At 49.3% G+C, this 15,767-nt stretch overlaps 1 protein-coding gene across 1 annotated transcript; it reads right to left on the bottom strand.

The window, feature by feature from the left end:
- On the bottom strand, positions 9,302 to 13,701 carry ANKRD23 (ankyrin repeat domain 23). Its single transcript, NM_001315720.1, is given in 10 exon segments — positions 9,302 to 9,477; positions 9,548 to 9,646; positions 9,754 to 9,852; positions 10,389 to 10,487; positions 10,573 to 10,671; positions 10,922 to 11,047; positions 12,014 to 12,142; positions 12,310 to 12,384; positions 12,387 to 12,455; positions 13,660 to 13,701. Coding segments are annotated over 10 exon segments (918 nt in total). The 5' UTR covers positions 13,687 to 13,701; the 3' UTR covers positions 9,302 to 9,381.

Raw genomic sequence — 15,767 nt, 5'->3', positions numbered from 1 at the left:
TGGAACTGACATCTTTACCTCGTTTTATCTTTCAGTCCATATGTATGTTTCCATTTATTTTAATTTTTAAATTATACTTGATTTAAAGCATTCTGTCAGTTTCTGCTGTACTGCAAAGTGACCCACTTACACACACACATATTATCCTCCATCATGTTCCATCACAAGTGATTAGATGCAGTTCCCTGTGCTATACGGCAGGGTCTCATTGCTTATCCACTCCAAATGCAATAGTTTGCATTTCCCCAAACCCCAAACTCCCAGTCCATCCCAATCCCTCCCCCTCCCCCTGGCAATTACAAGTCTGTTTTCCATGTCTATGAGTTTGCCTCTTTTCTGTAGATAGGTTCATTTGAGCCATATATTAGATTCCAGATACAAATGATATGATATCTGTTTTTCTCTTTCCAACTTATTTCACTTAGTATGAGAGTCTCCAGTTCCATCCATGTTGCTGCAAATGGCATTATTTTATTCTTTTTTATGGCTGAGTGGTATTCCATTGTGTGTATATACCACATCTTCTTAATCCATTTATCTGTTGATGGACATTTAGGTTGTTTCCATGTCTTGGCTATTGTGAATAGTGCTGCAATGAACATAGGGGTGCATGTATCTTTTTCTTTGAAAGCTTTGTCTGGATATATGCCCAAGAGTGGAATTGCTGGATTGTATGGTGGTTCTTTATTTAGTTTTCTGAGGTACCTCCATACTGTTTTCCATAGTGGTTGTACCCATTTACATTCCCACCAGCAGTGTAGAAGGGTTGCCTTTTCTCCACACCCTCTCCAGCATTTGTTACATGTAGCCTTACTAATCATGGCCATTCTGACCAGTGCGAAGTGGTACCTTATAGTTTTGACTTGCATTTCTCTAATAATTGAGAGTTTTTTCATGTGCTTGTTGTCCATCTGTCTGTCTTCTTTGGAGAAATGTCTATTCGGGTCTTTTACCCATTTTTCAGTTGGGTTGTTTTCTTCCTTACTTTATAGGGCTGTACCCGCGGCATCTGGAGGTTCCCAGGCTAGGGGTCTAATTGGAGCTACAGCTGCCAGCCTACGTCACAGCCACAGCAATGCCAGATCCAAGTCACATCTACAACCTACACCACAGCTCACAGCAATGCCAGATCTTTAACCCACTGAGCAAGGCCAGGGATCAAACCCACAACCTCATGGTTCCTAGTCAGATTCATTTCCACTGCACCGGGATGGGAACTCCAAGGTTGTTTGGTTTTTTTGCTGTTGAGTAGTTTGTTTGTGTATTTTGGAGATCAAGCCTTTAGCATTGTTTGAAACTATTTTCTCCCATACCATAGGTTGTCTTTTTTTTTTTTTTTTTTATCCTTTCCTTTGCTGTGCAAAAGCTCATAAGTTTGATTAGGTCCCATTGATTTTTGTTTTTATTTCTATTGCTTTGGGAATCTGACCTAAGAAAACATTTGTATGGTTGATGTCAGAGAATATTTTGCCTATGTTCTCTTCTAGGAGTTTTATGGTGTCTTATGTTTAAGCCATTTTGAGATTATTTTTGTGCGTGGTGTGAGGGTGTCTTATGGTTTCATTGATTTACATGCAGCTGTCCAGTTTTCCCAGTACAACCTGCTGAAGAGGCTGTCTTTTTCCCAGTTTATATTCTTGCCTCCCTTATAAAAGATTAATTGGAGTTCCCATCGTGGCACCGTGGTTGACGAATCTGACTAGGAACCATGAGGTTGCGGGTTTGATCCCTGGCCTTGCTAAGTGGGTTAAGGATCCAGTGTTGCTGTGAGCTGTAGTGTAGGTTGCGGACCTGGCTGGGATCCCGCGTTGCTGTGGCTCTGGTGTAGGCTGGCAGCTACAGCTCTAATTAGACCCCTAGCCTGAGGACCTCCATATGCTGTGTGGGTGCAGCCCTAGAAAAGACATAAAAAATTTTAAAAATATAAAGATTAATTGACTGTAGGTGTCTGGGTTTACTTCTGGATTCTCTGTTGACCATAGGTGTGTGGGTTTAATTCTGGGGTTTCTCTCCTGTTCTGCTGATCTATATTTCTGTTTTTGTGCAAGTACCATATGATTTTGATGCATGTGGCTTTGTAGTATAGTCTGAAGTCAGGAAGCCTAATTCCTCCAGCTCCATTTTTCTTTCTCAGGATGGCTTTGGCTATTCTGGTTCTTTTGTGCTTCCAAAGAAATGTTAAAATATTTTGTTCTAGTTCTGTGAAAATGTCCTTGGTAATTTGATAGGGATTGCATTGAATCTGTAAATTGCCTTGGGTAGCATAGTCATTTTGACAGTATTGATTCTTCCAGTCCAAGAGCATGGTATATCTTTCCATCTGTTTGTGTCATTTTTGCTTTCTTTCATCAGCACCTTATTGTTTTCAGAGTACAGGTTGTTTGTCTCTTTAGGTATGTTTATTCCTAGGTATTCTTTTTGATGTGATGTTAAATGGGATAATTTCCCTAATTTCTCTTTCTGATCTTATTTTGTTAGTATGTAGTTGATTGCTGTGTATTAGTTTTGTATCCTGAAACTATCAAATTCATTGATGAGCTTTAACATTTTTCTGGTAGCGTCTTTAGGATTTTCTAGGTATAGTATCATGTCATCTGCAAACAGTGATAGTTTTACTTCTTCATTTCCAATTTGGACTCCTTTTCTTTCTTTTTCTTCTCTGATTGCCGTGGCAAGGAGTTCCAAAACTATATTGAATAGTAGTGGTGAGATCAGATATCCTTGTCTTGTTCCTTATCTTAGGAGGAATTTTTTCAACTTTTCACCATTGGGAATTATGTTATCTGTGGGTTTGTCATATATGGTCTTTATTATGTTGAGGTAGGTTGCCTCTATGCCCACTTTCTGGAGGGTTTTTATCAGAAATGGGTGTTGGATTTTCTGAAAAGCTCTTTCTGCATCTATTGAGAGGACCATAGGGTTTTTATTCTCCACCTGGTTAATGTGGTGTATCATACTACACTGATGGATTTGCAGATATTGAAAAATCCTGGCATCCCTGGGATAAGTCCCACTTGATCATGGTGTATGATCTTTTAATGTATTGCTGAATTTGGGTTGCTTGTATTTTGTTGAGGATTTTTGCATCTATGTTCATCAGTGATACTGACATGTAATTTTCTTTTTTTGTGGTGTCTTTGTCTGGTTTTGGTATCAGGGTGATGATGGCCTCATAGAATGAGTTTAGGAGTGTTCCTTCCTCTGCAGATTTTGTGAATAGTTTCAGAAGGATAGGTGTCAACTCTTCTCTAAATATTTGATAGAATTCACCTATGAAGCCATCTTGTCCTGGACTTTTGTTTGTTGGAAGTTTTTTTTTGTTTTGTCTGTTTAGGGCTGCACCCACGGCATATGAAGGTTCCCAGGCTAGGGGTAGAATCGGAGCTATAGCTGCCAGCCACAGCCACAGCCATGACAGATCTGGCTGCGTCTGTGACCTACATCACAGGTCATGGCAATGCCGGATCCTTAACCCACTGAGCGAGGCCAGGGATCAAACCTGCATCCTCATGGATACAGGTGAGATTCATTTCCAGTGAGCCACGATGGGAACTCCTGCAGTTTTTTTCTTGTTGATTTCTACAATGCTACAGCATTGTGATTGGAAAAAATGCTTGATAGGATTTTAATTTTCTTAAATTTACCAAGGCTTGGTCTGTGGCCCAGAATGTGATCTACCCTGGAGAATATTCCATGTGCACTTGAGAAGAATGTGTATTCTGCTGCTTTCGGATGGAATGTTCTATAAAAATACCTATTAAGTCCATCTGGTCTAATGCATCATTTAAGGCCTCTATTTCCTTGTTCATTTTCTGTCTGGATGATCTGTCCATTGCTGTAAGTGGGGTGTTAAAAGTCCCCTGCTATTACTGTGTATCGTCAGTTTCTCCTTTTATAGTTAACAATTGCCATATATATTGAGGTGATGCTGTGTTGGGTGCATGTATTTGTAGTTGTTATACTCTTCTTATTGGATTGATTCTTTGATCATTATGTAGTGACCTTTTTATTTTTATTTTTTGCTTTTTTATTTTTTTGCTTTTTAGGGCTGAAGGTGTGGCACCTGGAGGTTCCCAGGCTAGTGGTTGCATTGGAACTGTAGCTGCCATCTTGAGCCACACCGCACGCAGCTCACAGCAATGCCGGATCCCTGACCCACTGCACGAGGCCAGGGATCAAACCTGTATCCTCATGGATACTGGTTGAGTTTGTTTCCATTGTGCTACAACGGTAACTCTTGCAGTGTCCTTCTTTGTCTCTTATAATCTTTATTATTACTCTTTTTGTCTTTTTAGGGTCACACCTGCAGCATATGGAGGTGCCCAGGGTAGGGGTTGAATAGGAGCTATAGCTGCTGGCTTGGGCCACAACCATAGCAATGCAGGATCTGAGCTATGTCTGTGACCTACATCACAGCTCATGGCGATGCTGAATCCTTAGCCCATTGAGCGAAGCCAGTGATCAAGCTGCATCCTCATGGATACTAGTCAGATTTGTTTCCACTGAGCCACGAAGGGAATGCCTACAGTTTTTTTTTTGGTTTTGGTAGCATGTTTTCGTGTGGATGATTTCCTACCCGTACTGTATGCATGGCTTTAACGATGGGCCTTGTCATTTCTGTTTCATTTTTGTTTCTAGTTGTGGCATTTTCTTTTCCACCTAGAGAAGTTCCTTTAGTATTTGTTGTAAAGCTGGTTTAGTGGTACTGAATTCTCTTAGCTTTTGCCTGTCTGTAAAGCTTTTGACTTCTCCATCAAATCTGAATGAGAGCCTTGCTGGGTAGAGTAATATTGGTTGGAGGTTTTTTCCTTTCAGCACTTTGATTATATTGTGCCTTTCCCTTCTGGCCTGCAGAGTTTCTGCTCAAAAATCTGCCGATAACCTTATTGGGGTTCCCTTGTATGTTAACTTGCTTCTTTTCCCTAACTGCTTTCAGTGTTTTCTCTTTGTTTTTAATTTTGGTCAGTTTGATTAATATGTGTCTCAGGGTGTTCCTCCTTGGGTTTATTTTATATGGCTCTCATGTGCTTCCTGGATTTGAGTGTTTCCCATGTTAGGGAAGTTTTTGGCTATTATTTCTGCATATGTTTCCTCTGGCCCTTTCTCTTTCCTCCTTCTGGCACCCCTGTAATATGGATATTGGTACATTTAATGTAGTCCCACAGTTCTCTTAGACTGTCTTCATTTCTTTTCAGTTTTTTTTCTCTTTTCTGTTCCATGTCAGCGATTTCCATTAGTCTGTCTTCCACCTCAGTTATTTGTTATTCTGCCTCCTGTATTTAGCTGTTTGTTGCTTCCAGTGAATTTTTAATTTCAGTTTTTGTATTTTGTATATATGCTTGCTTAATCCTTAAATCTTGCTATATCTGGAGTTCCCATCGTGGCATAGTGGAAACGAATCCAACTAGGAACCATGAGGTTGGGGATTCCATCCCTGGCCTCACTCAGTGGGTTAAGGATCCTGTGTTGCTATGATCTGTGGTGTAGGTCGCAGAAGTGGCTGTGGCTGTGGTGTAGGCCGGCACCTGTAGCTCCAATTTGACCCCTAGCCTGGGAACCTCCATATGCCATGAGTGCAGCCCTAAAAAGCAAATAAGTAAATAAGTAATTTAAAAAACCTTGTTTCTTTCCTCAGTATTTCTTGTTGTTTATCAATCTTTGCCTCCAGTTTATTTCCAAGATCTTGAATCATCTTTACTATCATTAGTCTAAAGTCTTTTTAATGGAGGTTGTAATCTCCAGATCACTTAGCTGTTTTTCTGGCTTTTTTGTTTCTTGTTTCCTTATCTGGTCATAATTCTCTGCCTTTTCATCTTGTATAGACTTTTTTTCTTTTTTTGCTTTTTAGGGCCACACCCATAGCACATGGAAGTTTGCAGGCTAGGTGTCAAATCAGAGCTACAGCTGCTGGCCCATGCCACAACCACAGCAACACAGGATCTGAGCCCTGTCTGACCTACACCACAGGTCCCAGCAATGCCAGATCCCCAACCCACTGAGCAAGGCCAGGGATGTAACCTGCATCCTCATGGATGTCAGATTCATTTTCACTGCACCACAATGGGAACTCTCACTTTGTATAGACTTTTGATGTTGTCTCCTTTTTGCAGACGGAAGGGTTGTAGCCTCTGTTACTTCTGGTGTCTGCCCCCTTGTGGTCGAAGTTGGTATGGGGGCTTGCTGCAGGCTTCCTGAAGGCAGGGACTGGTGTCTGCGCGCTGGTAGATGGACCTGATTCTTATCCCTCTGGTGGGTGGGGCTTTGTCTCTGAGATTTGAGGCAGTTGTGTTTCTGGGGGGTCTTTAGCCAGCCTGTTTGCTGGTGGGTGGGGCTGTGTTCCCAACCAGTTTTTTGTTTGGCCTGGGGCTGCTCAGCCCTAATTTTTCCACAGTGGCCACCTACAGGGGAGTTAAGGTTTATGATTGTTCCCAAGACCTTTGCCTCCAATGTCCTTCCCCCACAAAAAGCCAGTCATTCATTTTCCCAGGCAATCCTCCAAGAATCACTGCATGCCCATGAAAGCCTGTGTGCTCCCAGGGAGCTCCTGCACACAAGCCCCTCTATCTCTGAATGCCAGATGCTCTGGGGGCAGCTCCTCCCAGTGCCAGATCCCCAGTGGTGGGAACCTGTGGGGCTCAGAACCCTCACTCTGTGGTGAGCCTCTGTAGTCCACTTTCCATTCTGTGGGCCGCCCACCTGGCAGGTAGGGGGTTGCTTATATCGTATAATTGCCCCTCCTACCATCTCTATGTGGCTTCCTCTTTGTCTTCTGGAGTAGGATGTCTTTATTGATAGTTGCAGTTTATTTGGTTGAAGGTTGTTCAGCAGTTGGTTGTAATTTTGTTGCTTTTATGACAGAAGGTGAGCTCCAGTCCTTTTACTCCATCATCTTAATCCTGACTCTGAAATACAACTGATTCTGAATGTTAATCTTATATCTTGCTACTTTGCTGAATTCATTGGTTGGAGTAATTTTTATGTAGAGTCCTTAGGGTTTTCTGTATATAGTATCATGTCATCTGCATAGAGTGACAATTTTACCTCTTCCAGTTTGGATACCTTTTATTTCTTTTGTTTGTCTGATTGTTGTGGCTATGTCTCCAGTTACTTAACTCTGATTTCATTCATCAGTATTTTGTACTTTTCGGCATACAAGACCTCAGATGTTTTGTTAGATTTACACCTAAGTGGGTTTTCTTTATGGCAATTATAAATGGTACCATGTGTTCAATTTTATGTTCAGAATCATTGCTAAGTATATAAAATTAGGTTTTTGTATGTTTATCTTGCATCCCGAGATCTTGGAAAACCCCCTTATTCTAGGTGCTTTTTGGTTTTGGGGGGTTTGTTTTATTCGTAGATTCCTTAGGATTTCCTTCACAGACAAGCATGTCATCTGCATGCTGATCCCTGGGTCCAAAACAAAGGATTTTTTTTTTTTAGGGCTGCACCCACAGTATATGGAAGTTCCCAGGCTAGGGGTCAAATCACAGCTGCAGCTGCCAGCCTATACCACAGCCACAGCAACACCAGGCTCAAGCCAAATCTGCGACCTATACCACAGCTTATGGTAATGCCAGATCCTTTATAACCCAGAGTGAGTCCAGGGATCAAACCTGCATCCTCATGGATACTAGTTGGGTTTTTAACGCACTGAGCCACAATGGGAACTCCTGTCCTGATTCTAATAGGCTGTCAAGGCGGAGAAGGACTGCCCAGCCTCCCTGCCCTGTCCTTGGGGGCCTGCCTAACAGCACCTTGCTGTCAGGCTGGCATGGTTATCAGGCTTGAGCGTTGCTGCTGAGGAAGATGAGGCCCAGTGCCTGAGGACTCAGCCCTTCCAGCCCAGAACAGATGACCAGGCTGTGGACAGTCAACCAGTTTTAATGAACAAAATACTGATGGTATAAAAAGGAATTTTTTCTTGCACTTAAGTGTCCCCATTTTCTAGATGGGAAGTCGTCTTCTCCATGGACTTGATTTCTCCCGTGGCCCCAGCGTCTGGGTGACCGGGGCTCTGTCACTACAGCGCAGGAACTGCCCGTGTGAGGGGAAGGCATGTGGCCCCTGTTGGGAGCTGCTGTATTTTTCACAGTAAAAAACTGCCTTGACCTTGGCCTGAGAAGGCCACCGGTTAGAGTAACGTAACTGCTGCAAAGTGGACATGGACCCAGGTAACTTATGTGAGGGAGGCTAACCTTGGTCTTGGAGCCCATCCCTCCAGCCTGTGGTTCTCTTTAGGGCAGAGTTCTTCTCAGATTGACTTTCTGGCATTTGAGGACCCCGCCCTGCCAGCAGAATAGTCTGCGCCAGTGCAGTTGACCCAGAAAGGACGGTGAGAGGAGGAAGCCTTGGGAGGGTGTGTGCGCAGGTGGGTCCTCGGTCCACTACCGGGCAGCCAGGGAGGGGAAGGGAGTAGGCGAGCTCAGCGCTGCCCCACATCCTGCCTGAGGCGGGTTGAGCAGCACAGGCACAGGGGCCAGGCCCAAGCGCACTCTAGGGCCAGGGTAGCGGTAGTGCCCGAGGCAGAGAAGGGTTACGGGCCACCGCCCCAGAAGTTGGGTGGGCCACAAGCAACCCCAGCACCCAGGCACTTCCCTGCAAGGAGAGCCACCAGCTGGCCACCTAAAGTACAGCTGGCAGGCCTGGCTATAGCCCAGGGCAGCGGGCACAAGTTCTCCCTAAATCTTAGCTCCAGCTCATCAGCCTTGGGGCTTCTGAGGCAACCCAGCTGGGTCTGGCCTTCTGCAGTGGGGGTCAAACCTGTTGAGTAGCCCCCCAGGGCTCCAGATGGCCGGACCCAACTCCAGAGCCCCAAGGCCAACAGTCTAGAGCCACTCTCGACACTACCAGGGTTGCTGCTGATAGGGAGGGAGGTTCCTGGAGAAGCCTGTGCCCAAGGGTAGCTGCGGGGCTGGGACTGGCTGCTGGCCAGGTGCTGGACCACACGTCTCAGGAAGCGGGCCCTGCAGAGGGCAGGGGTCTGGTCACCTCCAGACTGAGGACCAGTCAGTGGACATGGGGGAAGTCGACACTTGTTTCCTTCCTGCTCCATCCCGGGTCCCTACCTGCCTCCACAGCCCCTCCCCTGGACCCACTTCGTTTCCTGCCCACCTGGGGTCCTCCTTGTCAGCCCTCAGCTCACACCCTGGCAGGGAGCAGGTCACCCTGAGGCTGGAACAGGGAGGCCTGCTTCTTTACCTGTCAAGCATGTGTGGAGCTGCCCCCACTTCTGCAAGGGCTGCCTGGAGGCAACGAAGCAGCCCTGGGCACGGAATCATGACTGAGGGAGAACCACCCGGGTGAGACCAGATGCATGAGTGGCACAGGGGTGGGAGGTGAAGGGGATGGAATGTGGCCGAGTGACCCGCAGGTCCGTCATCAGCACCGGGTACGGGGGTGCCCGATGTGGGCCTGCAGTGCTTCCTGGATGCCCCGCTGCCAGTCCCTGGCCAGCTGCACTGGGGTCACTGAAGCCTGGAACAAGGATGCTGGGTCAGTCCTTGCTGTCCCGAGGAGCCAACCCCCTGCGGCCCCACTCACTCACCCCATTCTGTACACCCAGCTTGGCTCCATAGAGCAGCAGCACCTTCATGGCTTTGTAGCGGCCGTGCCGCACGGCCTCATGTAGAGCCGTGTCCCCTTCCTGTCGAGAAAAGGGGCATCATCCACACCCCTGCACCCGGGGGTGCCGGGTCAGCAGATGGGTCTCCCTGGGGGAGGGACCCCAAACCGGGATGACCAGATGCCCACCTTGTCCTGCGCGTCAATATGGGCTCCACAGGCAATGAGGTGCTCCAGGCAGTCGCAGTGACCTGTGCGCACGGCCACATGCAGGGGCGTGCTCCAGATCTGAGGGAGCCAGTGCAGGTCAGGCCACCCAAAAGCTGCGCCTCTCTTCCCAGGAGAGCGCTGGCTTCCAGGGAACCCCCACCTGACTGCCTTTTTTTTTTTTTTTTTTTTTCTCTCCTGTTTTTGGGGCTGTGGCATGAGGCAGTTTGGTGTAGGATCTCAGATCCCAGAGCAGGGAGAGAACCCAGGCCACAGCAGTGAGTGCTGAATGCTACCTGCTAGACTCCCCCCCTGCCTTGCCTTCTTTTAATTTTTTTTTTTTTTTTTCGTCTCTAGGGCTGCACCCGCAGCACTTTGGAAGTTCCCAGGCCGAGGGTCGAATCAGAGCTGCAGCCACAGCAACTTGGGATCTGAGCAGCGTCTGTGATCTACACTACAGCTCACGACAACGTCAGATCCTTAACCCACTGAGCAAGGCCAGGGATCGAACCTGCAACCTCATGGATACTAGTCAGGTTTTCTTAACCTACTGAGCCACAATAGGAACTCTCCACCTGCCTTTCCTAATGGGCCGCCCCACAAAGTGTGCCCCTCACCTTGTCCCGGGCATTGACCCGGGCACCTCGGTTAAGCAGCTGCTTGAGGATGTCCAGGTGCCCTCGGCGGCAGGCCCAGAACACAGGGGTCCTGTCCAGCTGCAAAGCAAAAGCACCAAAGTAGCTGACACGGGAATGCCAGGCAGGGGGTCTGCCATGGGCATGGGCCTTCCCCAGTTCTCACCAAGTCCCGAGCGTCCACAGTGGCCCCCGCCTCCAAAAGCTTATTCACAAGCTGGCCGTGACCCTTCAGGCAGGCCCAGTGCAGGGCTGTGCGGTGGAGCTGGGGGGTGGGGGGGTGGAGGAGGTTAGGCTCAGGGAGCACGTCACCCTCTGGAGGGTCCAGCCCGGATCCCGTCCCTGGTGCCAGGTTCCCTGAACAGAGCTGCTATCTCTCCTGCCACATGGAGGGCCCCTCCTTCCTGACCCAGGAGGCATCAGGATCTGTGCCCCCAAAACCAGAAAGCCCTGCAGTTTCCTAGGCCCGGACTAGACCACACTGAAGGCCGCCTGCCTGCACCCACTCCCGCTACCTGGTCGTGGGCATTGGGGTCCCCTCCATCTGCCAGGTACTTGTCAATCAGGGCTTCCTGGTTCTCAGCAGCTGCCTTCAGGAACACCTCCAGGTCCACGGGCTCCAGCGGGGCTTCAGGCTGCGGCTAAGGAAGTTAAAAGACAAGATGGGCTCACTCTACATGCCAGGTCTCTGCCCACACAGCCTCAGCAGCCTAACCAGGCAGTTCCAAAGAGCTGGGGATAATCAGCAAAAAAAAGCCTGCTCCCAGAAGATTCTGACTAGGAGTTCCTGTTGTGGCTCAGTGGGTTAAGAACCCAACTAGTATCCATGAGGATGTGGGTTCGATCCCTGGCCTCGCTCAGCAGGTTAAGGATCCAGCATTGCCGTGAGCTGTGGTGTAGGTTGCAGACATGGCTCGGATCTTACGTTGCTGTGGCTGTGGCATAGGCTGGCGGCTACAGCTCCGATTCGACCCCTGGCCTGGGAACCTCTGTATGCCATGGATGCAGCCCTAAAAAGACAGAAAAGAAGACTCTGACTAAATTGGCATGACGGGGTGTCAGGTTGTGCCCCCTGCAGGTTTCTATGTCAAAGTCCTAATAATCCCAGTACCTCAGAAGGGGACCTTATGTGGAAATAGGGTCACTGTATCTGTAATTGGTTAAGATGAGGTCATACTGGAGTTAGGTGGGCCCCAGTCCAGTATGGCTGGTGTCCTTACGAAAAGGGACCAGAGGCGTTCACATGGGTAGAAGGCCACGTGAACTCAGAGACTGGGGTGATGTGGCCACAAGCCAAGAAACAGCAAAGACAGCCGCCGGCCCGGACAGATTTCCCCCCAGAGTCTCAGAAGGAACCAGCCCTGCCAACACCTTGGTCTCAGACTTCCAGCCTCCAAGACGTAATGTTCCTATGAGACAAAAAACAGCTGCTTTTTAAGCCCCTGGTTTGCAGCACTTTGTTCTGGCAGCAGCCCAGGCAAACTAGCAGGGGTTGGGGGGCTCCAGGGGCCAGCTGGGCAGCCGTAGTGGCAGGGGGCTCCTGCTCTCGGGCTCCAGCCCTGGTGTGGGCCCACCCCTGTCCACACTCACCCCACCTTCTCTCTCACCTTGACCTCAGGCTCAGGTGCCCTGGGGGGGACTCTGCGTTTTAGTCGCTTTTCTCTCCGTCTTTGAACCAACTTTTCCAAGTCAGCCAGGTTCTCCAAGTTAATTCTGGAACTGTTAAATCTTTCAAGCTGGAGCAGAAAGGGGGTGGAAACAGGGCCATGCCAGCCATTAGCTGCTGGCCGCGGGAGCCCTGGGGCAGCCTCCAGCTGTTCTAACCCCATCCTCCCTGCCCACAAAAGAAGTGCAGCACTCAAGCTGTGGGGCCCTGCTCATGGCCAGCTACCCGGTCACTCACTCTGCTCCTCTTCTCTTCCTCCAGTTTCCGCCTCTCCTGGGCCTCAGCCTCCTGGGGCCCCAGCCTCCAGGTGCAAGCCCACCTCCAGGATCAGGAACTCTATGTCCACGTCCCAGTTCTTTCCTTTCACCTCTCTCTCCACTTACCTACAGGACAGGACAAGGATAAAGGATCAGAAAAATTAAGAGAAGGCGTTAGAAAACATGGCTGTGTTGTACGGGGCGGGTGGGGGGGTGTCCCTGCCCGGAGTGATTTGAGAGCTGGCCTGACCCCTGTCAAAGCTCATGGGCAGTCTAAACACGGGCTGCTCCTGACACCCATGGCTATCACTGGCTCATGGCCTGCGGTGTCGCCTGCGGCCTGCCCTATACTGTCACAGAAACTAGCAGCAGGGGGCCTGACACTGCATCTATTTATACTGTTGGGCTGTGTCCAGGTGAGCCCGGGTGGTTGACATGGCTGCCCTCCTGAGTTGTTGTCCTTACATTCCTACCAGATCACGCCACACTGCCACCTGACCCCAAGCCCAGAGGGACAGAGGAGATGCCTTCTGGGTAAGATTCCTGGGTTCAAATCTTGACTCCTCATGAAGCTCTGTTTCTTCACAGTAAAATGGGGTGAAGCCAGCATTTACCCCTTGGAGCTGTGACGTCCAGGGACTAGTGCCTAGGGCAGAACCTGCTATACATTCTTCCTGTCTTTTCCTTCCCGGCCCCCAGCCCCGGGACTCAGGAGCTGGGGAGCATTGAGGAATAAGCGTGTTGAGGGGAGAGAAAAAGTTGGAATGACAGGATGGCAGAGCCTTGGGCTTTGAAAAGCAAACCCAGGCAACATGAAACCACTCAGGCCCTGCAGCCCACCTCCCAGCAAGAGGCTGCTGAGGCTGCCCTGGCTGTGGCCATCAGCCTCACCACCCTCCACACCCCACCTCCCCACAGCAGACATCCCAAAGTGCCACTGCTATTCCTGTTTCCCTGCCCAGGGCACCCTTCTCCCTGCCCCCAGCCAAGGCAGCCAGACCCTCTGGACCATCAGTGCAATTGAGCTAAACACCCCAGCCACACGTGTGTCTTCTAGGGTGACCTGCCACTTTGTGTTCCTCTTTGGCCATCACAGCCCAGGGCAAAACCCACTAAACTCAAGGATTTCCTTGCCCACCATGACGCAGCATCTTTCTCACTGTTTCCCTCTCTTGCTCCCTAGCCCCTCACCACCTCACATGAGGACTCGGCAGACAGACCAGGTCTTGACTCCTAAAACCCACTCTACAGGCTAAAGAAAGAAACTGCCTGAGCTCCTCATTCTGCTGAGACAGTCCAGGGCACCCAGACCACTGCCCTGTGGCCTTACCAACTGCTGGATGCTGATCAAGTCCATGGTCCCCCCGCTCTCCATGCTCCCAGTGAGAGAAGCTGAGAGGCTCAGCCCTTTTATAGAGAGCTATCTCCGGGGGAAGGGCAGAGGCTTGTGCCCTGGCCAGATAACTCAGTGGCTCTGTAACACCACCGAAATACCAGTGCGGGCATGCAGCCTGCTGTAGGCAGGAGAAAGCTGTTTTGAGCTGAGTCAGTTGCATCCTCAGATACCTGCCATCCTGCACCGGTGCCACCTGCCCCCAGGCACCTACTCAGAAGCAATTCAACCAATAACATACATCCTGGGTGCTGGGCCACCAGCCTAGGCTCAGGGGAAATAGCTCCCACTTGAAAACACGGTCAAGTATGAGGTCTGTCTGTGGAGACCTTGGAAGATCCAGCATGACTGCCCTAGCAGAAGGACCAGAATCCTTAAAGAAGACCTCCAAACCACAGGCCCAGGAGGCTGACATCTGCCTCAGCTGGCACCTACTTGAAGAAATCGAGCTGTTTCTCACCTGGCCAGTTCCCAGATCACTCCCAGCTGCTCCTGGTGGGTTTGTCCCCCACCACTCTGAAGGCCTTAGCATTAAGCTAGGCCACCACCCAGAGCCAAGCTTGGCCTGTTATCAGCATCTTGTGCCTCCTGAAGAGCCTTTGATGGCCCACATGCAGGTCCCCACGGACACCTGCCAGGCACAGCACGACCCTCCCCAGGAAGGTGAGGCTCAGATCCGCCCCAGGTCCAACTATGAACATGAACCATTAATCCAGTCGCAGAGCAGTCCCTCTCCAGCTGCCAAGGTCAAACTTCCTAATTTTCCCGGGACACCAAGTATGCCTCCCCTTGGCTGCGCCTTGACCTCTGCCTTGACGTTTCAAGGAAATCTGATAGCTAGTGAGTAAGACTCCAGAATTGGAGAAACACGAGCAGGCATCCAGGCCGAGCAGGAGAACTGCAGGTCACAGGCAGACCGAGGCCCCACCCCCAGCTGGCTTCTCAGTGCTTCCAAGTTTTGAGACATGAGGAGCCCAAGCTTATCGTCCACCTTTCTTTCGAAGGTGACTTGTGGTCGTGACGAGGGAGAATTACCTGGAGGAGAGTGAGGGGATATAGACAGGAGAAGGCAGGACTTCAGCTTTGGCCCCCACCACTGGCCACCAACTCTAAGACACCCCTCCAACAACGTCTGAGGGCGAGGGCTCCAGCAGACTGCACCTGAAATTCTCAGCAGAAACTATTGGTATTCACATGGAGCTCACTGTATTAACTTACTACTGCTATTACTTATCAAGAAAAAAAAAATTGGAGTTCCCATTGTGGCTCAGCAAGTTATGAACCCAACTAGTATCTATGAAGATGTGGGTTCGATCCCTGGCCTCACTCAGTAGGTTAAAGATCCAGCATTGCCACAAGCTGTGGTGTAGGCTGCAGATGTGGCTTGGATCTGGCATGGCTGTGTCTTTGATGTAGGCTGGCAGTTGCAGCTCTGATTCAGTCCCTGGCCTGGAAATTTCCAAATGCTGTGGGCACAGCCCTAAAAAGAAAACAAAAAATCCCCCAAACAGCAAATCAAGCTCAGGAACCACTTGGCTAAGCATGCTCACCACAGAGCCCAGGGAAACCGTGGGCAGTTTAGTGCCTACCACCCAATGTTCTTCCTGTGTTGTGTATGCCCAGATCTGTCTACCGACAGAGCAGTGTGGTCACACTTGCCACTCTCCACATCAGCATATCTGCACCCACATGTGCCAGAACCGCACTAGCCCACCAGTGGGAACGCTCAGGGGGGTTCCCCTCTTTTTTTCTCATATACACCACATGCATGCTCAAGTGCACATCTTTGTAAATGTTTCTGTAAACACACAGCTTTGTCCACATGGATGAATATTTCTTTGGCCTTGCTCACCTAAGTTTTAACAGATACTGCCAAACTGCTATCCACCGGAGCGCTTCCAATTTCCATGGACAGAGAACAACAAACACAGTTAAGACAAGGGACAGCATGGGAGAAAAAAGAAAAAATTTATATGTAAAACAAAGGGGCGTTCCCAGTGTGTTGCAGCAGATTCGGTCCCTGGCCCAGGAACTTCCATGTGCTG

Source organism: Sus scrofa, chromosome 3 (genome assembly GCF_000003025.6).
Source record: "Sus scrofa isolate TJ Tabasco breed Duroc chromosome 3, Sscrofa11.1, whole genome shotgun sequence".
Lineage (NCBI taxonomy): Eukaryota > Metazoa > Chordata > Mammalia > Artiodactyla > Suidae > Sus > Sus scrofa.
This window is presented reverse-complemented; position numbering and strand designations above follow the sequence as displayed.